Raw genomic sequence first — 25642 nt, 5'->3', positions numbered from 1 at the left:
TTCCCTCTGACCCTCGGTGGCTAATTAATCACCAAGTCCTATCAATTCTACCTCTGAAATATCACTCAGGTTCTTTTCTTCCTCTCCTTTCCCATCGCCATCGTCTTCACTCGGACCTTCAGCATCTTTCACTGTAACTGTGTCTATAACTTCCTCCCTGGCCTGCCTCCAACTTCTCTTCCCTCCCAGACTCTCCATGTCTCTTTAGTTTGCTGAAAAGTTGTGTTTTGTTTTGTTTTGTTTTTTAATCAGAAATGAATGTTAAGATTTTTTTTATTTAGCATCGTCATTGGAGTATAATTGCTTTACAATGTTGTGTTAGTTGCTGCTGTATAACAAAGTGAATCAGCTATACGTATACATATATCCCCATATCCCCTCCCTCTTGCGTCTCCCTCTCACCCCCCTAGGTGGTCACAAATCACTGAGCTGATCTCCCTGTGCTATGCAGCTGCTTCCCACTAGCTATCTATTTTACATTTGGTAGAGTATACATGTCAATGCCACTCCCTCACTTCGTCCCAGCTTACCCTTCCCCCTCCCTGTGTCCCCAAGTCCTGAATGTTAGATTTTGACAAGGGCTTTTTCTGCATCTACTAGGTGATCAAATAGTTTTCCTTTTTTTAATTTGCTAACGTCGTGAATTATATTGACTTTCAAATGTTAAACCAAACCTGCTTTTCTACGATAAACCCCATTTGGTTGTGAAGTATTATACATTGTTGAATTCAATTTGCTAAAATTTTCTTTAGAATTTTTCTATGTTCATGAGGGACACTGATCTATAGTTCTCTTCTCTTGTAATGTCTTTGTCTGATTTTAGTATCATGGTAATGCAGGCCTCATAGAACAAATTGGGAATAGTCTCTTCAACTTTTTGTTAAGAGTTTATGTAGAATAAATATTTTTTAAATGTTTGGTGAAATCACCAGTGAAGCCATTTGGAAAGGTTTCTAACACAAATTTCTTTAATAGAAATAAGGTTATTCCAGTTATCTATTTTCTCTTGAGTCAGCTTTGGTCATTTGAGTCTCTTAAGGACTTTGTCCATTTCACCTATGTTGTCTGATATATCAGCATAAAGTTGCTTGTAATATTCCCTTATTATCCTTTTAATATCTATAGATTTGTAGTGATGATGCCTCTCTCTCATTCTTAATACTAGTGATGTATCTGTTCATTCTGCTAAGAGTATATCAATAAAATTGATATTCTCAAAGAAAGAGCTTTTGGTTCCACTAATATTTCTTTTGTTTTCTGTATTCTATTGCAATGATTTATGCTCTGGTTTTTATTATTTCCATTCTTCTGTTTTGGGGGGCTTTATTTGCTCTTCTTTTTGTAGTGTCTTAAGGTAGATACTGATGTCACTGATTTAAGAACTTTCTTCTTTTATAATATAGGTGATTAGTGCTATACATTTCCCTGTGTCGCTTTAGCTGTATCCCACAAATTCTGAAATGTTGTGTTTTCCTTTTCATTCAGTTCAAAGTATCAACACTTTCTACTTCCCTTTTGATTTCACCTTTAATTCATGGGTTATTGAGAAGTGTGTCATTTAGTTTCCTAACATTTGGGGAACTTCCAAGGATTTTTTTTAAACTGATCGCTAACTCAAATGCACTGGGGTCAGAGAACACACTTTGTGTGGCTTGAATCCTTTTGAATACTGAGATATGTCTTATGGCCCACCCTGTTCTACCTCAGAAAATGTTCCATGTATGTACACTCAAAAAGAATATGTATTCTGTTTTTGTTTGGGGCAGTAGTCTATAAATAACAGGGTGGTCAAGTTGGTTGACACTGCTATTCAAATTGATAGTGTTATTCAGTCTACTATATCCTTACTGATTTTCTGCCTACTTGTTCTAAAAATTATTTTTAAAAGGTACTGAAAATTCCAGCTATAATTGTGGATTTGTCTGTTTCTCCTTGCAGCTCTATTAATTCTTGCTTAATATATCTTGAAGCTCTGTTATTAGGTGTATAAATGTTTAGAACTGTTATGTCCTCCTGATAAACTGACTCCTTAATCATTAGGACTTGACTTTATCTCTGGTAATACTCCTTGCTCTGAAATCTTCTTGATATTAATATAACCATTCCAGATTTCGTTTGGCTAATGTTAGCATGGTATAGCTTTTCCAACTGTTTTACTTTTAACATATATGGGTCTTTATATTTCATGTGCGTTTCTTGCAGCATATAGTTGGGTCTTGCTTTTTTTATCCAATCCAACCAGTCTCTCCCTTTTGATTAGGACCATTTATACTTAATATGATTATTAATATGATTAGGTTTGTGTCTATTATGTTATGTTTTCTATTTGTCCTATTCTTTTTTCCTCTTTTTTGCCTTCTTTCTGATTAACCAAGTATTCTTATGATTCCACTTCATCTCCTTTGTTGACTTATTAGTTACAACTCTTTTATTTTAGTGATTGCCGTAAGGTTTATAATATACACCTTTAACTTAACAGCCTACCTTCAAGAGATATTATACCACTTCACATATAAGAATTGTATAATAGGACTTCCTGGTGGTCCAGTGGTTAAGAATCCACCTTCCAATGCAGGGAACGTAGGTTTGATCCCTGATGGGGGAACTAAGATCCCACATGCCGCAGGGCAACTAAGCCTGCACGCCGCAACTACTGAGCCCACATGCTCTAGAGCCCACACTCTAGAGAGAAGCCCGCTTGCCTCAATGAAGAGCCTGCACGCCGCAGTGAAAGATCCTGCATGCCGCAATGAAGATCCCGTGTGCTGCAACTAAGACCCGACACAGCCAAATAAATAAATACTTAAAAAAAAAAAAAGAACTGTATAATGGTATACTTCTATTTCTCCCCTCCTAACATTCATGCTATTGTTGTTGTGCATTTTACTTGTAAATATGTTATAAACTCCACAATATGTTATTTTCTGTCTGTTTACACAGTCAATTACTGTATTTGTCAGGGTTCTCCAGAGAAATAGAACCAATAAGATGTACGTGTACAGAGAAAGAGATTATAAGGAATTGTTTCATGTGATTATGGTAACTGGCAAGTCCAAATCCACTGTGTGTGACAAAAGGCTTACGACCCAGGGAAAACTGATGTTCCAGTTCAAAGGCCACAAGGCAGGAAGAACCAAAGCCGCAGATGGAGTCCTAAGGCAGTCTGCTGTAGAACTCCCTCTTGTTCAGGGTGAAAAGTCAGCCTTTTGTTCTATTCAGGCCTGCAACTGATTAGATTAGGCGCACCAGCATTACGGAGAGCGATCCGCTTTACTCAAGTTTCCGGATTTAAATATTAATCTCATCCCAAAACACTCTTACTGTCACAGCAACACCCGAAATAATGTTTGACCAAGTATCTGGGCACCTTGTGCCCCAGTCAAATTAACACATAAATTAACCATCCCTATTACCTTTTAATGAGATTTAAGTAATGACAGAAGTACATATTTCTTTATGTCATTACCATTTCAGAAGATGTTTTACTCCTTTGCGTAGATCTGACTTCCATCTGGTATCATTTTCCTTCTGCTTGAAGGACTTCCTCTAACATTTCTTGCAGTGTTGGTCTGATAAACTCTTTCTGTTTTTGGATATCAGCAAACATCTTTGTTTCACCTTGTTTTTGAAGGGTATTTTTGCCAGGAATGAAAGTCTGGGTTAACAGTTATTTTCTTTCAGTCCTTTAAAGATTTTGTTCACTTGCATTGCTTTCAATGAGTAATGTGATGTCATCTTTATCTTGGTTCCACTGTAACATGTCCTTTTTAACTTGTTGCATTTAAAATTTTCTCTTTATCACTGGTTTTGGTGTAGTTTTCATCATGCTTAGGATTTGCTGAGTTTCTTGGATCTGTGTACTTACAGTTTTCATCAACTTTGGAAAGTTGTTGGTCATTATTTCTTCAAATGTTTTTTCTGTCTCATCCCCATCCCACTCCTCTCCCTGAGGGGTACCAATGACCAGACATAAGGCTGCATGAAAATGACCCACGGCTCACTGATGCTATTTTCATTTTTTAAGTTTTTTTCTCTGTGTGTTTCCGTTTGCATAGTTTCCACTGCTCTATCTTTTCAAGCTCACTAAGCTTTTCTTCTGCAATGACCCATTAACCCCAACCAGCTTGTTCTTCATCTCAGTTATTGCAGTTTTCATCTCTAGAAGTCTGTCTGGGATTTTTTTATATCTTCCATGTCCCCATATGCCTCTTTACAAAATAGTTACAGTAATTGTATTAATGTTCTTCTATGCTTAGTCTAGCGTCCAGGTAAATCCTGGATCCGTTTCAATTGATTATTCTCTTCATCATGGGTCATGTTTTCCTAACTTTTTGCCTGCCTAGTAATCTTTGATTGGATGCCAGGCATCATGGTTTTACATTGTTGGGTACTCATTTTTTTAAATTCCTATCCATCTTGTTGAGCTTTGTCCTGGAATGCAGTTACTTGGAAATAATTTCATCCTTTTGGGTCTTATTTCATGATTTGTAAAGTGGGTCCAAAGCAGCGCTCAGTGTAGGGTTAATTATTCCCCACTAATGAGGCAAGATTTTCCTGAGTACTCTACCCAGTGCCCCACGAATTAAGAGTTTTCCAGAGGCTGGTAGAACAGGCATTGTTCCTGGCCCTGTGTGAGCACCAGGAACTGTTCCTTCTACTCATTTTGGAAATTTCCTTCCTCAAACTCGGTTAGTTCTTCACGAGCAGGTACTGACCAGCATTCTGCTGAATGTTCACGGCGTGTCTCTGCAGATCACGTGGGTTCCCTCTCTGTCCAGCTCTCTCCTCTCCAGTACTCTGTCCAGCGCTCTGTAAACTCTCACAGCTTTGTTCTCCCTGGACTCTCAGCTCCACTCCTCAACTCAGGGAGTCCACCTGGCTCCACCTCTGTTACCCTCCCTGAGGTGGCCTGGAAACTCTCTCAAGGCTGTAGGCTGGCGCCATCATAGACGCACCTCGTTGGCTTCACATTTCCCATGGATCGCTGCCCTTCACTGCCTGAGGGCCAGTGTTTTAAAAACTGTTGTTTTATGTATTGTCTGTTTTGGGTTTTTTTTTTTTTTTTTGGTCAACTAAGTTTCAGAAGTAAATCCAGTCCCTGTTACTGCATTTTAGCTGGAAGTAGACATCCACAACATGATTCTTAATCAGGTACATGCACATGAGAATTGAGTGCATAGCTTTACATCACGTACATGCCTTGGTACTTCCCTGGAGATCTAATAAGTTTATCTTCAGTCTTCCCTACACTCATCTTCTCAAACTGAGTTCCTGCCTTTCCCCATATGCACCTTATGGTTGAGTCACATCAGATACCCTCTCCTCCATTTTCTCCACACCTTACCTCATGCTGCCGCCTCTGCCTGGAAGAGGAGTCCTTCATTTTCCACTTGGCAAACTGCTACTCATCCTTCAAATTCCCAAACAACTGTCATCACCTCTGCTGTGAAAACTTTCCCACTTCACCCCCAAAAGAGGTCTTCCTCTGTAGTTTTGCAGTATTTTATTCATACCACTGATCAACACTGGATCCCACTGTATTACAGTAAAGTGATATGTGTCTGTCTCTCCAACTTGTAAGCAGATAGGTCTTTTTCTTTTTGTATCACTAGTACCTTATAACACACAGTATGTGTTAAATGGATGTTTCTTGAATGAAGCATATATCCATTTATTCCTAAGTAGTTATTACCATTTTCCTGACCCTCATGTCAGCTGCATGCTCTGTTTTCTCTTTCCTTTCCCGACTTCTCTCATTCATTCTCTGAGCTCCAACTCCCAGAAATTCTGCTCACCTTGGAATCGCTTCAGCATTTCCTTCATCATTGGGAGCCGGCACACAGTCTTCACCTTTAGAACTTCAAAGGAGTAGTTCACATCCTGGTTCTCACACCTACGAGAAGTGCAGAGGGCTGCTCTGCTTAGGAGACAACTAGGACACCCAAGACCCCCAACTCCCAACTGAAGGTTCAAATCCCAGAGCTCAGACTACTTCTCTCCCATTCCTCCTGGCAAAAGTGAACAGTGGAACTCCTCCCCGACAACCCCCTCACGTCAATGTCCACACTGACCTATGCAGCCCAGGCCTCGTTTCCCCTCTGCTTGGCCTGTATCTTTACCATTCTACTCAAGCCCCCATAAGAAAGCAAGAGTTTGTACCTGGTCAACACATCTTTTGGATTCTGTGAAGAGAAAAAAGAAATAAGTTATGTACCTTCCCCTAGAGATCTGTTACTCAACTTTGTGAGCAGGTATTTTTCTGTCAGGTACTTTTATTAACGTCACATATGCTCTCATGCTGCCAAACCCAATGCCTTAACACAACGTAGTCTTTGTTTCATGTGACCCCTCTGAACTATTTAACAATGTTGACCAATCCTTTCCTTGAAGCCCTCCTCTTTCTCCTTGGGCACTATGACATTAGCTCTCTCCTGGCTTTTTGCCTACTTCTCCGTCTACACTCTTTCAATCACAGACAAATGTTAGTGAGGATGTGGTGGGAATATAAAATGGAAAAAGGTAGTTTGGAAAAAGGCAGTTTCTTTAAAAGTTAAATATAAATATAGCATACAGTCTAGCAATTCTGCGCCTACTACTTACCCCAGAGAAATGAAAACATATGTCCACACAAAGAGGGACAGACAAATGTTAAAGCAGCATCCTTCCTAATAACCAAAAGATGCAAACAACCCAAATGTCCATCAACTGGTGAACAGATATACAAAATGTGGTATATGCTACAATGGAATACTATTCTGGAATTAAAAAAAGGGATGCAAATACAATACTAATATATGCTACAACATGAATGAACCTCAAAAACATTACACTAAATGAAAGAATCCATATACAAAAGAAATGTCAAAGATTCTGCTATAGTATATGTTTGGATATGTAACTGGAACTTCACTGCTCAGGCAAGTTGTAAAAGTTCTAGACAGTTCTTGGAATCTAAGTATCTCATATTACCTGAGCTCATCAGACCTAAATTTCACATTAATTTCCTTTGAAAGGTGAATCTTTGACTCTTTAATTGTATAATAAAAATAATAACACAATAGCAACACAGAGAAAACATGTCTTCTACTAAACCCACTCACCAGGAAGGACATTCAGTTCTAAAGGCAAGAGGGCGTTCAGTTAGGGATGTTAACTAACAACTCTGTAAAGACAGAGACTACGCCCTTCCCTGCCGGTCTCACCTGGAGCAGCTCCAGGGTGGAGCTCTGGCTCTTCTCCCCCACCTCGAAGATGAGCTTCTTCATGGAAGTGATCATTTGATTGAGCCTTAACGTGTTCTCATTCTGTTTCTTCTTTGTCTCTTCTTCTTCTTGGCTCAGTCTCTTAAGAAACAATTGCTCTTCTTCAGCCAGGAAGACGTGCAGCTTTGCAAACTCCGCACTGACTCTCGTTCGCTGATTCTTCATCTTCTCCTATAGCCACAGGAGACTGGCTCAGTCCTTGTTCTGCCTGGTCCTTCCTCCTAAATTCCTTGCACATGACTCCCTAACAATCCATGATCCTTCCATCCAAATCACCTCCTCCAGAAAAGTTCCTGCCCAGCCCCTACAAATTTCCCCTACTCCTTTCTTTACACCTACTTGATATCTTTGTACTAATCTATATAGTATTAATTCATTCTTTGTAACATCTGAGTCTCTGCTATGATAGCAATGCCTTGTTTGTATACTTTTTAAACTAAAATGCACTTGCACATCTGTTATTTAATTTAGCTCTCAGATCACCTACCGTTTAGTTATGTTAAATCTTAGACGTGCATATGTGCGCCCACATCATGCCTCCCATCTAGACTAGCATCTCTGGAAGCAAAGTCCATTTGCTATCCACAGTGCCACAGACCCAAATCAACTCCAATGTAGGAAGCCAACCTAGGGAGAAAGCAGAAAGGAAAGGGACACTACCCTTGAGATATGAGGATGAAGTGTGTGGAACTCATGCTGCCCAAAGACACAGGTCAGTAGAGATAGATTCTTCCTGTTCTATCACCTTATCTGAAAGGGGCCTAACAACTGATGAGATCCACAAGCTCTTCCCAGTGAAAGCCCTTGAGCGGCCTCAGACTGAAAGGACTCAAGGGCAAGAAATACCCAACCAACTTCTGCTCTTACCTTCCACTCTGCAGCATTCTTCACTTCCATGTCCTGTAAATGCATGGCTTTCTTCATCTTGGCTGTCAGACTACGTTGAGTCTTCAGAAGTTTTTCCTGTCAGCAGAAACACGCATAAGTAAGAAATCATCTCTCCCAGCATCTTCCTTGTTCAAGAGCTAAAAGTCACCTAATTCAAACAGGGGATGAGATTGAGAAAATGCTGAAGATGACTACAGGCTAATGCATAAGAATTATTCTGGTCTAAAATCGTCATAACACAATATAGAGTATGACTACTAAATAGACAAAAATTTTAAATTGTTAGAAGATTAATAAATGCCTAGTCCTGGCAAGGGAAAAGGCCTCTGCCACCATAATAGTAGGAGAGTAAAGGTCCCATCTTTTTGAAGAGCAATTGGCAGGATTTAACAAAATTTAAAATATGCATAATCCTATTTCTAATAATATCCAACAAAACATTAGCAAAAATAATATGTATAGGAATGTTAACTGCAGCATTATTCACTACCTATCAATGTGGAATCATTAAATTATGGTATATTGATACTCTACATCAATTTCAGGTAGCTCTCTATATAATTCTGTTTTGAAAAGAACAAATATACATGCGTCTGTGCAAGTGTGTGCGTTTGTATCTGAACAGAGGGAAAATCTGGAAGGGTATATACCTAAGTATTATTAACACTGCTTATCTCTGGGGAATAGGAATGGCTTGAAAGTTGGAGGGGGAGGACTAGAAATTTTATAAATCTCTGTTTTGTTTGAATTTCTACAAGAGGCACATATTCTTTTTATAATTAGAAAAAAACAAATAAGCTATTAAAAAAATTGAGTCTATCAGAAGGAACAAAGTAGACTGAAGAGGGGAAGCACCTAACAGCAGAATCTCAGGGATGACCTCAGAGACAGAGGCAGACAGGTTAGAGACACGCACAAATCACTGTCAAATCTGATGTACGTGTGAAGGCTGTCATGAGATAAATAGCTCCTTTGAATGTGACCAAGATTTTTTTTTAAGCTTTCACTTTTGTTTGCTAATAAACATAAATATATTTGAAATAGAACTTTTCAGTTTTTAGAAGCCCTTAACAATTTTCAGTATGTATGAATTTTCCTGTTTTCATTACCTAAGCTTTTTTGTATCCTGCCACAGTTGGGCTCTTAAAGTGGTCCCCTGAGTAAACTTGGTAACGTTCTGGGATTAGAAAACTTATACCCTGCAATAACAGAAACTGCCACGAGGTGGCAGGACGGCAACACAAGCATTTCAAAGCTGGGTAGACGTACCAAAGTTTAAAAATCACTCTCTTCATTTAACATCAGACAATTGTGTGTATATAAAACTATAATAAAAGAGCAGACATTTATAGAATGAAGACATTTGCTGACTTGTGATCATTTAGTTCAAACGACATGAAACTTCAAATCAGGTCTGAGTTTCAGTCTAGACTTTCACAAACTAGCTATGTATCTGTGGTCAAGTCAGCCTCACACATTTCCCGGGCCACAGCTCCCTTACCTAGAAGATGAAGACAACTAGACTAGATGGTCTTTTCTTAAACACCATCCCAGCACTTAGGTTCTGTGAATTTCAGTCACTGTAACCTCTGTATCCAATCCAAGCAGGGAGGTCTACCTCTAAAATACATACCAAATCTGCCCATCTGCCGTCCCCAGCCACCCCCTAGTTCAAGCCACCTCTTGTCTGGACAACTACAATAACCTCATGTCTGGGCTCCCTACTTCCAATCTTGTCCTTCTCTTATCCAATGTCCACAGAGAAGCCAGCATAATCTTCTAAAGACCAGTCAGATCATGTCAGTCCCCTGCTTAAGATTCTCCATTGGCTTCCCATGTCACTAAGAAAATTCAAACACCTTGCGGTCCAACATAACCCCACTCTTGTCTGCATCTCCCAACTCATCTCGTGCTGCTTTCCCCCTTGCTCGTGATGCTCCAGGTGCATAGACCTTTCGGTTCCATAGATATGTCCTGCTCTTCCCAGCCTCAGGGTCTTTGAATTTGCTATCCGCTGCCTGGGATGTTCTTCCCACAGTTCCTCAGAGGGCTGACTCCTCATCCAACAAGTCTCAACTGAAATGTCATCTCCTCAAGAGAAGGCTACCGTGTTCCCTTATTAAAGCCCGTTGTCACTTCTCTGGCACGGCACTATCTTTCTTTCACAGCACATATCACCATCTGTGGTCATTTACTTGTCCATGGTGTGCCTCTCACCCCCACCCCAGCCAGACTGTAATCCCCATGGTCTTTTCACCACTGTTTGCCCAGTGCTGAGTCTGGTACTGTAGTACAGCAAGTGACACAAAACGGGTGGTTCAAGAAATACTGAATATCTGTTAAATGAGTTAATAGCAATGAAGGGATTAGCTCCCAGAGTCACAGACTAAATATTGGCTTGAGGGAAAGAAGAGCTGTGCCTGGAAGCCTTTTCCAGGCAAACAGTTTGCTCCCTGAAGCTTAGGACGCTATTCTCTTTCTCTGTTCTCTTTTTCTCCCCAGCCACCAATGATTCCATTAAAGACAACTTCTGCTCTGAAAGATTTTTTTGAGATTTCCCTCTGTGAAGATACTAAGATGTAGGTCCATGGTCCTCTATCCTATCTGTACACTAGAATCACCTAGTGAATTGTTAAACAATGCTGATGCCAAGGGCCCCACCAACTGAACCAAACACTCGCAGGGGTTGGGGGGTAGTGTTGCTTAAAAGTGCTTCCACGTGTATCCTGAGCCACTGGTGTGGCCCAAGAGGGTGAGCAGAGCGGGCTAGGAATTCATCAAAGCAGGTTTCCTGGATGCAGTGCTCAGGGGCTCGGGTCCTCAGAGAAAGCATCGAGCACACTGTCTGCAGGGCTCAGGTGTGGGCATAGGATGGGGGATATTTTCCATGGATTTAGGGAACTCCGAACTTTTAAGTCACAGTGTACCCACCTGAGTATGTGCTTGGAATGGGATGGTGGAAACAGAATTGCTCCACCCAAGAGCAACTTAATGTTTCTCTAGCTAACTTGGGGTCGGGTGGAGATGGATAAACTGAGCAGCGACGAAGCAGAGGAGCGTGCAGAAAAGGACAGACAATGGGCAATTGTGCCTAATGACCGGAACACCTGACCAGTCAACCTCATGACATTCAACCCTCCCCAGCGTTACCCTCACCCACTCCCTACCTGTTGGCCCGTTTTTGTTTAATCCTGAAATCCCACCTCTTCCGATTAGTCTTCTCAGCTAGATTAGCTGTAGCAGAGTGCAAAGTGATATTGACTAGGAATTAGAGGACCTCAGTCCAAGCTTAGCCACTTCCTAGCTTCTGTGACCTTGGGCAAGTGGTCTCACATCTCTGGGCCTCAGCTGCCTCATCTACAAAATGGGGATAACAGAATCCATCCAACAGGGCTGCTATGGAAATTTAAAAATTACTATACGAAAAATGCTTAGAACTGTCAGTGATGCCTAAGTAATCAACACCTGACAGCTATCATTAATATTATAATTATTGCCAAAGGTTGAAGCTTTAAGGGTTATTTTCTCCTTTCATACCTAACCACTTACACTTGCCTCAGCCCTCCCCCATAAATTTTTTTTGGGGGGGGGGTTGGGTTTTTTTCGGCCGTGCAGTGTAGCATAAGGGATCGTAGTTCCCAGACCAGAGATCGAACCCGCGCCCCCTTCAGTGGAAGCACGGAGTCTTAACCACTGGACCGCCAGGGAAGTCCCATGTATCTTCTCTTCCATTTCTCTGATGGGTCCTTTCAATCGCTTTTGCTGGCTACTAAGCATTGGTGTTTCCCAAGCTTCTCTTCATGCCCCTCTTTTTTTTTTACCCTTAATGTGGTCCCTCCAGGAAAATCTAATCAGCTTACTTCTTCCATGACTTCAAGGGTAGGCTGATGATTCTAATCTAAAATACTGTGTTTCTAGCTTCCTATGCCCCCTGCCTCCTGTCCCTCTTCCTTGGACTTCCTGTCACAGTTACTTTACTCTCAACATGTCCCAAATGAGCACCAGATATCCAGACTGCCATCCTAGACTCCTCTCTCTCCCCGACCCATCAGTTCCAATTAGTCACAATGTCATTCAGCTCCAGCTCATCATAACACCATGCCCTCCCCTTCTCCATCACCCCTGCCCTGCACTAATTCAGGCCCTTACTACCTCCTGCTTGAAGTGGTGCAACAGCAGCCCAACTGGTCTTCTCCATTTATCCCTGTGCCACAATGAGCTTTCTAAAACAAAAGAACTGATCGTGTCATCTCCTGCCTTAAAATCCTTCAATGAGCCCCATTCCCTGGAAGAGAAAGCTCGGTCTTCTCAGCATGGTCAACAAGATCCTCCACAACATGGACCCTGCCTCTGTCTTCAGCCTCAACTCCCACCATCCTCCCTCCCATGCGCTACCCTCCTGAAGCACAGAGCGACCTCTGGTCTTCTTATTTATCACATGCTATTCCACGTTGCCACACTACTGAATATGCTGTTCCCTTGGCCTGAATATCCTCTCCCCTACCTTGCTGTACTCATCCGTCAAGAGTGGACTCGTGTTCCACTGCTCTGTGAAGGCGGTCCTCACTCCTGTCTGATCACTCTAACCTCAGACCTTCTGTGTGTTGGTACAAACGTCAATAACTCTCACACACACTGAAATTACAGGACTACATGCTTATGCCCCATACAAGACAAGGCCCATGTCTTTCTCATCCATTTACGTCCAGATTCTAGAACAATGACTAGCATACAGGAAGCACCGATAAAGGTTACTGAATAAAAAAATGTACACTTTCTAGTCTAACTTTGCATCTGTTTCCTGTTTGTAGTCAGCTGATAAAACTGTACAGCATTTCACAGTTTACAATACACTTTAACTTGTATCATTAAATTCGTGTTTTCAACAAGTACTTACTAGATACCAATTCAGATGGAGACCACCGGAGTGACACCGTCAGTAATGGAAGGGGGTGGGGCTACTCTGGAAAGGATGATCAAGGAAGGTCTTCAAGCTAAAGTCTAAAAGGATCTAAAGGATGGAAGGTATGAGTAGAGAGAGAGTGAACAGGCTTGAAACAAAAGCAAGAAGGCCAGTGTGGCTGGACCAGAGTATGATAAACCGATTTATTTGACTGAAGCTTCTTAACCCATAAGATAAGGCAGAACAGATAATCTCCAAATTCAAACATTAAGTGATTTTCCCAGTTGATGAAGGAAGCTAGTAAAATCCAGACTCATCCCTACAAGCCAGGTTTTTCCCAAATCATTCGTTGTCTACGACATCTGTAGGTATAAACCCGTACTGTCCAATACAGCACCCATTAGCCATGTGAGCTCCTGAAATGTGGATAGTCTGAACTGATGTGTGTAAATGTAAAGTACACAGATTTCAAAGACCTCTCATGAAAAAAAGGTAAAATATCTTATTGATAATTTTTTATGTCAATCAATGTTGAATGAATGTTCATTGCAGCACTATTTACAACAGCCAGAGCATGGAAGCAACCTAAATGTCCATCAACAGAGGAATGGATAAAGAAGATGTGGTACATATGTACAATGGACTATTACTCAGCCATAAAAAGGAACGAAATTGTGCCATTTTCAGAGGCATGGATGGACCTAGAGACTGACATACAGAGTGAAGTAAGTCAGAAAGAAAAAAATAAATATCGTATATTATTGCATATATGTGGAATCTAGAAAAATAGTATAGATGAACTTATTTTCAAAGCAGAAATAGAGGCACAAACGTAGAGAACAAACGTATGGATACCAAGGGGGGAAGGGGGGGTGGGATGAACTGGGAGATTGGAACTGACATATATACACTACTATGTATAAAATAGATAACTAATGAGAACCTACTGCATAGCACAGAGGACTCTACTCGGTGCTCTGTGGTGACCTAAATGGGAAAGAAATCCAAAAAAGAGGGGACAGATGTATCCGTATAGCTGATTCACTTTGCTGTACAGCAGAACTTAACACAACATTGTAAAGCAACTATACTCCAAAATGTATATATATGTGAAATCACACTATCTGTGCCCATCCAAGTCAGAGAACAGCTGTAAGAAGAACTTGAGTTCTCCATTTCCTGATTATATTTTGTTTCATTTTCACAATAAAGAGGAAACAGAATGAGTTTTAAGAAAAAAAAATCTATGTTGAATGATATTTTTGATAATTGGGTTAAATAAATTATTAAAATTAACATCACCTGTTTCTTTTTACCACTAGAAAAAATTTTAATAACATATGTGGCTCGTATTTTTGTTTCCATTGGACAGCACTGGTGTATAACCTCTCAGGATAACTGTCTTAAACTAGGAGCTCCCGGAGGCCAGTCCCTTTAAAATTCTGCAGTGATGACTGAGCCTTGCACCGGCCCTCCCAATCCCAGTTTTAACTCCAGCTCTGAGATCCGTGAGTCGCTTAACTTTTCTGAGCCTGGTAGGGGTAGGATGGGGGTTCATGCTTCCAACGTGAACAGTAAACGTTCCCAGGCAATACCGGCAGCCCCGTAAGGGCCGGCTCACCCGGTAGCTCGCGAAGGCCTCGTCGACGGGGGCCATGGTGTGGGCCTGGTGCTCCTGGGACTCCCTGCACACCAAGCACACGAGCCGCTGATCGTCCTCGCAGAAGAGCCGCAGCGGCTCCCAATGGCGGCCGCACAGGCCGTGGGGCGCGGGGCCCAGGCGGCGGCGCCGCATCCTCTCCGTCAGCCGGGCCAGGGCCCAGTTGGGCCGCATCGCAGCGGGCGCCGACGGCTGCCGGCACTCGGGGCAGGGGACCGGGCTGCCGCTCGGCGCCCAGCTGCGGCGCAGGCAGCCGCGGCAGAAGTTGTGGCCGCACTCGATGGACACCGGGTCCTCGAAATAGTCCAGGCAGATGGAGCAGGTCAGCTCCTCCTGGAAGTCCTCGGCCTCCATGCTGCTCCTCGGCCCCAGAGCCGGAGTCGTGGCTGGATGAGAGGTCTGCAGGCTGCGGGAGGTGGCCTTCGGACCCGCGGCCGCCGCCTCCGGAGGGAGGGAAAAGTGCAGCCTCTTCCGGGGTTCGCCACCCAGCGGGGCCGCGGGGCAGCCGGGCGGCGGCCCTTTCCCACGCGTGCTGAGGGCGCCGACCGCGCGAACCTCCGGGTTTCCTCGCGAGGACGGCGCGCTAGGCGTGACGGGACTGCGAGCTGCAACTGGACGAACAGTAGAGATGCGGAAGTCCCCCGAGAAGCCTAGAGAGGCCTCGAGGAGCCCGTAGTTTCGGGGACGCGGCGGAGTGTGACGACCGCGCAGCTGCAGCAGCCGCTGGTGGAGCAAAACGGGGAGGCGCTAATTAACTTGGCCTGGCCTTCAGGTTTGTGGGGTGAGGTCAATGTTCGCCGTCCGCTCCGGAAGATTTAGGGTCTGGAGTCCTAGGCGAGCTGCCGCCCAGAAGGGCGTTCCAGGCGGGCAGCAGCCTAGCGGCAGAAGGGCCAGAAGGACGAGGGGCATCTGTGCAGCCGGGCCTGGAGTGGGGTTAAGGAGGCGCCGTGCCCCGTAGGCTAGCTCTTCTTGGAGTCTCTCCTTTTTCTTTCAGCCTCATTCTCCAGGAGAGGAAGCCGTTCTTCTCCTCCAACCCCAAGGTCTAGTTGAGTTTCTAGAAAGGGAGGATTTCTGGCTCCCCACACGAAGCCCATCAACTCTAAGCCCACAAACTCTCCTGGAGTTCGAGGATTCAGGCTAACTGGAGAGCCAGTTTTCTAAGAGGCGAGCAGGGAAGGGAGTGTTTAGCCCCACGACCTAGTGGGGAGCTGTCCGATCACTCTGCACTCTGATTTCCCTCTCCTTCTTCCCCAGCACAAGAGACACACCAGGTAGAGGAAGCCCATTCTTAGGGCAGGGGCCTCACTCACCCAGTGCAGATAGAGAGTCTAATAATTAAGTTAGGGGAACGGATCTAGGGTTAGATGGTCTTCCCCAGGTTTGAGACTTCCCACCAGTATTTTAGGTGGTTCAATGCGGAGGAGGTCTGTGGGCTTAAAGGATGCTCTAAGCCAGCTCTGGGTGATCTGCTATGAGCGGCTGTCATCCTATATGCTGGGAAGGAGCAGATCCTGTAGCTGCTGGTGCTGGAGCAGTTCCTGACCATCCTACCTGAGGAGGTCAACACCAGGGTGTGAGAGCAGTACCTGGCGAGTGGAGCTGAAGCTGTAGCTGTTCTGAGGACATTGTGAAATACCTGATAGGACCGGGAGAGTGGTGGGAAGGAAATCAGGTGTTTTAAGTTAAGATTCAGAAGCACAGATGCATTGCCTTTTGGTACCCAACTTGAAGACGGCAACCGTTTTGCTAACCCAAGGCACATCCATTGAGGTTTTCAACAAGCAGTGTGCTTGCCTGTTTCAGGGAATTATCTGTTTCTCTTCAATGGATTTTTGATCTTGTGTTTCTGAGGTGCTTGGTTTTTTATTCTTCCCTCTATTCCTTTTCTTATGAAAGAAATTTTTAATTCTTCCTGTGTCCCAAAATCAGATACCACCTTTCCTGTAATATGCTCCGTAAGTGGTCACTGAATGTGATTAAATGATTTGGAAAGGGGGTTCCTGCGATCACTATTTTGGGGTTTTGGTGAAAGTTCCACAGAATGTCTTTAAATGATTGCAACAGATAGCTGCGTTTTCCTTACAAATTGGAATATTATCTTGAGAAGGAATCTGAGGGCATTCCCTGGCAGTCCAGTGGTTAAGACTCCATGCTACCACTGCAGGGGACCCAGGTTCGATCCCTGGTCCCTGGTTGGGGGAACTAAGATCCCACGTCCTGCAAGCCACACGGCACGGCCAAAAGAGAAAAAAAAAAAAGAGAGAGAGAGAAGGAATCTGAGTCTTAAATATGGACCAAGCAGAATGAGGTGCTCTTATCAGTTACTGATGTTTGCCATGAGTATCGGTGGTGTGAGTGTCTATGTATCTGTATGTCTGCCTTTGTATTGAACTATATCTCCTTAATGTCTTTGTGTCTTCAATCCTGCCATACTCCTGAAATGAACATCCGTCTTTACTGAAAATATTGAGGCTCCCTAATTTACAGTTTTATTCATATGGAATTTCAGGGGATCGCAATTGGCCAAACAATCTTGAAAAAGAAGAACAAACTAGGAGGACTCACACTTCCTAATTTCAAACGTTATTACAAAGCTGCAGTAATCAAAACATGGTACTGCTATAAGGACAGACATGTAGATCAATGGAATCGAATTGAGAGTACAAAAACAATGCCATACATCTACAAGCAATTGATTTTCAACAATGGTGCCAAAACCATTATATGCAGGGAGAATAGGCTTTTCAACAGATGGTGCTGGGACAACTGGATATCTCCATGCAAAAGAATGAAGTTGGACCCTTATCTCATACCATATACAAAAATTAATTCAAAACCAAAGACCTAAATGTAAAGCTAAAACTATAAAATTTTTAGAAGGAAACATAGGTCTAATCTTCACAGTCATGGATTAGGCAATGGTTTCTTAACTATAACACCAAAATCATAAGCAACAAAAGAAAAAATTGATAAACTGGATTTCATCAAAATTAAAACCTTTTGTGCATCAAAGGACACTCAATAAAGCGAAAGACCACCCACTGAATGGGAGAATATATTTGGAATATCAGATCCTTAAATCTGATAAGGATCTAGTATCCAGAATATATGAAGAACTCAACAATAAAAATACAAACAACCCAACTTTAAAATGGACAAAGATTTGAGTAGACATTTCCCCAAAGAAGCTATACAAATGGCCAATAAGCACATGAAAAGATGCTCAACATCATTAGTCATTAGGGAAATGCAAATCAAAACCACAGTGAAATATCACTTCACCCACTAGGATGGCTAGAATTTAAAACTCAAACAGAGAAAAATAAAAACAAAATACCAAGTGTTGGCAAGGATGCAGATTAAATTGGAATCCATTTGTACATTGCTGCTGGGAATGTGAAATAGTAAATAGTACAGCTGCTGTGGGAAAAAGTTTGGCAGTTCCTTGAAAATTTAAACAAAGTGTTACCATATGCCCCAGCAATTTCACTCCTAGGTATTTACCCAAGAGAACTGAAAACATAAACAAAAACTAATACATGAATGTTCGTAGCACCATGATACATAATAGCCCCAAAGTGGAAACAATCCAAATGTCCAGCTGAAAAATGAGTAAATAAAATGTGGTATAGCCATACAATGAAATAATAATCATAAAAGGAATGAGGTACTGATACATGCTACAACATGGATGAACCTTGATAACAGGATGCTAAGTGAAAGAAGCCAGTCACAAAAGACCACATACTGTATGATTCCATTTGTATGAAAAGCCCAGCCTAGGAAAATCTGTAGAGACAGAAGGTAGATTAGTGGTTGCTTATGTTTGGGGACATGGGGATTTGCGAATAACAGCTAAGTACTGTGGGGTTTCTTTTTGAATTGCTGAAAATTTTCTAAAATTGTGTTAATGGATACACAACTCTGACTATACTAAAAGCCATTGAGGGCTTCCCTGGTGGCACAGTGGTTAAGAATCTGCCTGCCAGTGCAGGGGACACGAGTTCGAGCCCTGGCCCGGGAAGATCCCACATGCCATGGAGCAACTAAGCCCACGTGCCACAACTACTGAAGCCCGCGCGCCTAGAGCCTGTGCTCCACAACAAGAGACACTGCAATGAGAAGTCCGCGCACAACGAAGAGTACCCCCTGCTCGCCACAACTAGAGAAAGTCTGCGCGCAGCAACAAAGACCCAGCGCAGCCATAAATAAATAAATTTATTAAAAGCCATTGAATTATATACTTTTACTGGGTGAATTATAGGGTGTGTGAACCATATGTCAATAAAGTTATTTTAGGGACTTCCCTGGTGGCGCAGTGGTTAAGAATCTGCCTGCCAATGCAGGGGACACGGGTTCGAGCCCTGGTCTGGGAAGATCTCACATGCCACAGAGCAGCTAAGCCCGTGCGCCACAACTACTGAGCCTGTGCTCTAGAGCCTGTGCGCCACAACTACTGAAGCCCGCGTGCCTAGAGCCCGTGCTCTGCAACAAGAGAAGCCACCGCAATGAGAAGCCTGCGCACCACAGCAAAGAGTAGACCCCGCTCACCGCAACTAAAGAAAGCCCGCGCACAGCAACGAAGACCCAACGCAGCTATAAATAAATAAATTTATTTAAAATAAATCAATTAATTAAAAAATAAAGCTATTTTAAAAGGGACACCATCAAGGAGGAATTCAGAATGATGACATTTGCTTTTTTTCTGTCCCTGGTCACTTGGCTGGGCTCTGGCTATGCTAGATACAGGATTCTTTATGAAACACTGTGTAGCAGAAAGAAAACTGTTACTTTGCTAGTTGTTGCCAAAGTGTCTTTGGGGAATCAAGTATCTTTCCTTAGGAATGAGCCTTCCTAATTTACTTGGGGATCATTTGAGATTCAGAGGAGACAACCAAACCTGGAAACTGCTCTTTGTTGAGAATTTGAGGGCAAGGAAGAACTGAGAAGGGAAATGTTTCTGCAAAAAAGGTGGGAGGCTGGGATGCTTTTGGACAGAAATGACTGAGAGACTCAAGAAAAGAGAAGCCTGCTATTCAGCATTAGATCATCTGCTGAATCACACTGTGATATAAATGTCCCTTACTGTTAGCCCTGAATCAGCAATAAAACTCTGCTGTCTTTTCTGTGTGATATTGAGGAGTATGAGTTTAAAAAGTAGCGACTTGGCCCCTCCCCCGCCCCATGAAACAATGGAGCAGCTGCAAAGTACAAAGCAGAGAATGAGGATTGAGCAGAAATCAGCGCTGTCAGTGGTCCAGGGTATGTAAGCCTCTGAATTCACAGGAATCTTCCAGAAGAGTGTGGCTGAGTGTTTGAATACATTGAATCTATATATTAAAGGACGCTGGGTTCCATACGCTTGGCAAGCCAGAGTTTCTGAATATGACATATGTTGCAGGGCTGGGTGCCTTTATAGGTTACAAGATTTTTAAAGGTGGGGGGAGCAGAGAATGTGGACAGCAGGAAAGAGGAGACTCATCGAGACAGGAAAGAGGATTGTCCTCAGCAACAGTGGTCAATATTTATTGCGCAGGACAGAGAGGCACGGTTTTATGGAGGTTTCTGCTGGCTGACTCTGGAACCAAGCCCATGAAAATTGTGATCCTGACACCAGGGAATTCTGGTGAGAAGGCACAAGCAGGAGATCTCCAAGGAAAAGCTTCAGACACCGTGGCCCCCCAAGGCTCTTGGATATGCTCCAACAGCCTTTAATTTGCCATGGAGATAAACACCCCACTCACTGGATGTTCCGACGAAGATCCAGTCATAGGGTTTCCTTCAGAGGTGAGCCAGGTGTCTTCATAACTCTGCAAAGTAGAGGATCAAGCAGAAGCTTAGACTTTTCCTAAGTGGGAAGAGACCTAAATGGAAGGGCAGGAGGTGCAATCAACTGAGCACTTGGGTCCTGGTTCATTGGAAGGAACCATCCAGTTGATGGGGATGCAGTTGGGCGATGGGGTGGGATGAGTGGTTCGGACACATCTGCGTAGAACCTGGTTTTCTGCTTCGTAACGTGTGGGAGTTGTGCTTCCCAGAGGGTGAGGGACCTGCCGTGGGGGATCCTCAGGACCCATACGTCAGGGACAGGTAGAAAGAGGAACATCAGTGCCCCTCTCACCTGCTTCTCCAAACCGTTCTCTTGTTTCCACCACTGGGAAGTTATCAGTCGGTTCCTTGTGTCTTTGGGCGCTCTCTGAAGTTGGGAAGTAGTTAGAAGAGGGAGATTTGTGCTTCCAGATCTTCCACCATCTCCCCAGGCCCAGGAGCACAAGCTCCAAAAGCGTGAACAAGAGACAGAGCCCAGTGACCCCAAACATGGTCTTCAGGAAGATGGTCTTCTCAGAGGGGCGAGACAGATTACAGCTTATACTACCAAGGCAAGGCTCTCGACGACACGCAAAGGAGCTGGGCATCTTGAACCCGTACAGATGGTACTGCCCCCCCAAGGCTGCCCCTTCAAGGGCCAGTCGTACCCCCAGCTGTGCCACATAGGCCCAGAGCACCCTGGGGCTTCCAGCCCCCAAGGCATCTCTGCTTTTCTCCCCTTGGCGGATCAGGGTCTCCTCTTCCTTCTTCACCTTTTCAGATTCCTCCCAGTGCCAGATCACATGATACAGAGTGAAACCCATGTAGAGGGCACTGGGTACAGCCACGAGGGTGACCTGGAAGGCCCAGAAGCGCAGCGGGGAGAGAGGGTGGAAGGCATCGTAGCAGGCAGCCTTGCAGCCCAGCTGCTGCGTGTGACACACGAACTCGCTCTGCTCGTCGCCGTAGACCCCCGTCCCACTGGCGGCCAGCAGCACGAGGCGGAACCCCAGGAGCACGGGGAGCAGGAGGCGCCCCACGGGGGTGGAGTGCCGGCTCTCCTCCACCGCCAGCCGCCTCAGGAACTGGCCGCACATCCTGTTAGGGAGCAGAGGACAGTGGTGAGTGTGGGTGTGCTGCCCACTGCCCTGTGGGAGAAGTGCCAGGCCAGCTCTTCACTCCCAGTCCGACGATGACGAAGGCAGGCTTCTTTGCTCCTCTCCTAGGGCCTGGCTGATCAAATACCATGACCCAAGGGCGCCTCTTTATAGTTAACGGAATCATCTATGTAAAATATTAATAGTGAGTGAGTGTGGGTGTGGCTTTCTCTTCTGTCCCCCCTCCTGTACTGCTGGAGGGGAGAGGAACTCTCGGCCTGCGGGGAGACCAGGGTCTGTCTTTGTCTCTCTCTGTCCCTCCCTCCCGCTCCTGCTTCCCAAAGGCTAAATAATCAGAGACCCGAGTCCTCTGAAAACCATTGCTTCCCTAGGTGATAGCTGCTAGGTCTGGTGCTACTGTCAGTGTCACCTGAATGAAATCAGTGCTGCCCCTGGGAGGGGTGGGCATTGCCTTGCCCGTCTGCTTTTCTCTGGCTTCAGGCCCCCAGGTGCTCGCAGGTGTGTCAGTCTGGCCCCCATCACAGTGGTGATACTGAGGTGAGGTTAGGTTAAGGGGCTCGATGGGGATCCAGTGAACAGAGTGAATGTCAAGGCTTGCTCTAGTCTGATGTTCTTTAGACCTCACCAGCTTAGGAGAGGGGAATACTTTGAAGAAAACCCAGCAGAATCTACCGGTTAAACATAATGGTGTTTGGGCCAAAGCCAGAGGTGACGGGATAAAAATTCAAAATTCAACTCTGCTTTGTCATTGCTCCTTGGGTTTATATCTCCCTCGTGGTGAGAGGTGACCATGGTCGAGGACAGGCTTCAGAAATTCTTCTGTTCTCTGGACAAAATGCCACCATGCTACAAGCCCAGTTTGCCGTCTTCTTCTCTGTCCTCCTCAGCAGCCCTCCTCAACGCCAAGCTGCTCTTCCTAACCCTCCGCCTTCAGCCCAAACTCTTACATAGCTGGTTCCCCTCACTCTCAGAAGACCATGCAAAGCTCTGATTCCAGAGAAAATAGACTCATTAGTGTGAAACCCTGAAGCTCCTTCTTCTCGTGCCTTCACAGTCACGTCCTGCTGTAGCATCTTAGACAAAGAAGTGTCTTTCCACTTGTCCAAGGCTGCCCTCCCTTTCAAGTCTGTGTCCCTGGGTCACTCCTTCGAGCTTCTTCAAGAATTTGACCCCCTAATTATCTTTCCTGTAATTCAGACCATCCTTGTTTCTGCTCTGACCTTGAACTTGCTTAGGTTTCTTCCTGTTAAGTCTAATAATAATAACCTGAATTTCTACGTTAACATGGCAGCAAGTGAGACATGCCTAATTTATCTCACGTCGGCGTCCCAATTATAATACCCAGAGAGATGCACAAAACAATCTTAAGTGAGTATTCGTGTTATAAACTATAGATAAGAATGGACCACATGCCAAAACTTAGGCAGAACGGTCACTTTTGTGCAATCAAAAGAGACGAATTGAGATGCTTCCAAGGGACAGTTCTAAGGGCCTCAGTTGACCAGAGAATTATGTCACCATCCACCAACTGTGAGAAACCATATTTGAGCCGCTAAGAATGAGAGTCTGAACCTCTGCCTGCCCCTCAGTCCCTGTCTTTCTTCTTCCTTCATAGACTGTGAAAACTTAGAAGTATATCAGGCTGCTGAAAATTCTTTTCTATAAAATTGGGTTAAAATTTTTAGAAGAAATTTATTTCCAGTCTCTAGAAAGATGCCAAATTGGTCCCATGATTAAAGATGGCATATTGAAGATAAAGATTTATCCCTTCTCATCCCTACGACTCCTCAAAAGTGAGAGTAAATGGATCTTTGCATGTGTACACCCACCATAAATGGAGTAGGAGAAAGATCACCAGCTTGATCTTTGAAGGCAATAAGACAGATTCTGGGGGAAATTCGATCAGGGTGCTAGAAAGCACATTGGGTAATTCTCCCAGAATTCAAAGGAAGAAGATGAATAATTGAAAATAATAAAAGGTAAATAGATAAGGAACAAAACCTGTTTCTAATTTGGAAATCAAGACAGCAGTAAAAGTCACTAGCTTATGTATTGGTGGGAAAGCACTTAGTGAAGTGTCTAGGAAAGAAGTGGTTTCTCCATAAATGTTTCAGTTTTGTTTGGTGAAAACTGAGCTCCACAGCAAGTTTCAAGGCTGGTCCCGGGTTTCTCAACCTTGGCACTGTAGATGCTTGGGGACTGATAATTTTTGTTTAGGGGTAGCAGGGGTGCTGTCCCATGCTTTGTAAGACGTTTAGCAGCATTCCTGGCCTCTATCCACTAGATGCCAGTAGCACACTTCTCCCCTCCCACCCACAACTGTCTCCAGATATTGCTAAGTGTCCCCTGGGGTCAAAATCACCCCTGGTTGAGAACCACTGCTTTAGGGTAGCACTGGTCCATCACCTCTCCACTCTTGGCTTCAGTTGCCAGCTCTGTAAAGCAAGATGTCTGCACCAGACCATCTCGGAGGGCTTTTGTAGGGCATGATAACCAGCCCATTTCCAGGCTGGTTGTACGTCATTCTGTGAGGATGCCTGCAGCCTCTCCCACCTCATAAGTTCAAAGGGTCCCAGCACTTGGGATTGGGGGAGAGCCCTGGGCTCTGGGGGTTTCTGCCCTGGCCCTCCTGGCGAGTCACCAGACTAAATGCTAACTCGGTAAATTCTCAAGTCAAGCTCTCCGCCTCGTCTCATTTCCAAGTGCAGGCCCAGCACTGTCTACACATGTTGCCAGCACATCCCCAGCAGACCTGGAATTTAACACAGAGCAGCCCTGGCATATTCCAAGTGTCGGGAGTTTGAGTAGCTTCTTGAAGCCCTCTCTCTGGTTCTTCTTTCCCGTGCCCACCCCAGACCTGTAGCCAGACACCCAGATGTCCTCTGAGAGGCTCTCAGAACCGAGCTGAGGTCTCCAGGGCTCACCACAGAGCTTCGGGGGTTTGGAAGGGAGAGAACAGAAAAAGCAGGACAAGAGGGCTTGCTTGAGATCCCTTGGTTTGGAGCACCCTTCCTGCCCTTTGCCCCGCGGCTGTTATAACCGAAACAACGCTTATTCCACACACATTCCAGGGCCTCCTGGAGGGTGCAGACGATAAATATCCTCCTCCATCTCCCCAGGTCTGCAGACCAAAGGGAGTTTCCTATAAACCGAAGCTCAAACACAGCCGTCCGTCCTCCCTCCTCCCCTGCTTTCCTGGGACCCTGTGGTCTCCCCATCTGTTCCAGCCGTCCCCAGCCCACCCCTCTCGTTCTCTGAGACCCGCCTCCTCCACCCACAAACACGTCTGCAGCTTTGCCCACAGGGGGCCAGAGACCCCAGGCCAAACTTCGAAACCTAGGGAGCTGAGGGCTCGGCATTGTTGAGAAAGCTCAAGGGACCACTCTGTTTCTCCAAGGGGAGAAATAGTTTGCAAATCAATTTATTCGGGAGGGGGCTGGCGGGATCTGAGCCCTGTCAAGATTTTAGAAGCAGTTCCTATGAGCTCAAGAGTTGGGAGAAGGAGGAAAACCCAGAGTTTGAGGGGATTTTCAAATACGTAAACAGATTTTTTAAAATTCCATAGCAATTTTGTTAAGAATTTTTCTAAGCATCTCTTGTTCTTTGGGAGAAAAATTTCAGGATACTATGGGCGGCAGAATCCACCTCAGAGAGTTAAGGCATGAAGGAAGGATGTCCACTGAGGCCAGCACTAGAGCAGCTCCCTGCTTCCAGCTCACCCCACCTGGCCTAGAAAACATTCTAGATCTTTTACGAAAAGTGCGGTCCACGGTGCAGCAGCCCTGTCATCACCAGGGGTGCAAAACCTCAGGCCACATCCCAGGCTTAGCAAGTCAAGTCTGAATTTTAATAATAATCCCCAGGCCGTGGGCGTGTGCATTAGAGTTGCAGATGCACAGCCCAGAGCCCCAGGCGGTCCCCACCACCACTACCCCAGGCCCTGTGCCAGCCCAGCTTTGCTCTGCCCTGGCACTCACCTGGCAGCTTCGAGCAGAAACACCAA

The 25642-nt window shown here is 44.6% G+C and overlaps 2 protein-coding genes and 1 long non-coding RNA gene across 5 annotated transcripts in view; 1 reads left to right on the top strand and 2 right to left on the bottom strand.

Annotated features, from left to right (window-relative positions):
- Positions 1 to 15369, bottom strand: part of TRIM4 (tripartite motif containing 4) — a 20002-nt gene extending 4633 nt beyond the window's left edge. The window contains exons 1-5 of one of the 2 annotated variants that reach the window (XM_082431324.1): positions 14675 to 15369; positions 8130 to 8225; positions 7203 to 7433; positions 6160 to 6182; positions 5796 to 5893 (exon numbers count right to left, since the gene is read on the bottom strand). In XM_082431324.1, coding sequence (XP_082287450.1) covers positions 5796 to 5893; positions 6160 to 6182; positions 7203 to 7433; positions 8130 to 8225; positions 14675 to 15067 — 841 coding nt within the window. In that variant the 5' untranslated portion in view covers positions 15068 to 15369. The remainder of the gene's footprint in view (positions 1 to 5795; positions 5894 to 6159; positions 6183 to 7202; positions 7434 to 8129; positions 8226 to 14674) is intronic. The other variant, XM_082431325.1, reaches the window with a different exon arrangement.
- Positions 15350 to 19848, top strand: LOC309645779. Its single transcript, XR_014255049.1, has 2 exons — positions 15350 to 15485; positions 15708 to 19848. It is a non-coding gene; the product is annotated as an uncharacterized lncRNA (long non-coding RNA).
- On the bottom strand, positions 17180 to 25642 carry GJC3 (gap junction protein gamma 3). 2 transcript variants are annotated; one of them, XM_082431330.1, is made up of 3 exons: positions 25617 to 25642; positions 20835 to 21619; positions 17180 to 20523 (listed from the first exon to the last, which is right to left on the bottom strand). In XM_082431330.1, the coding sequence occupies exons 2-3, from the start codon at positions 21616 to 21618 to the stop codon at positions 20516 to 20518; spliced, it is 792 nt and encodes a 263-aa protein (XP_082287456.1). In that variant the 5' UTR covers position 21619; positions 25617 to 25642; the 3' UTR covers positions 17180 to 20515. The 2 variants fall into 2 exon arrangements, with proteins under 2 accessions (XP_082287456.1, XP_082287455.1); XM_082431329.1 differs by having other exon boundaries at positions 17180 to 21619.

Source organism: Balaenoptera physalus (assembly GCF_965194825.1).
Source record: "Balaenoptera physalus genome assembly, chromosome: 16".
NCBI lineage: Eukaryota > Metazoa > Chordata > Mammalia > Artiodactyla > Balaenopteridae > Balaenoptera > Balaenoptera physalus.
This window is presented reverse-complemented; position numbering and strand designations above follow the sequence as displayed.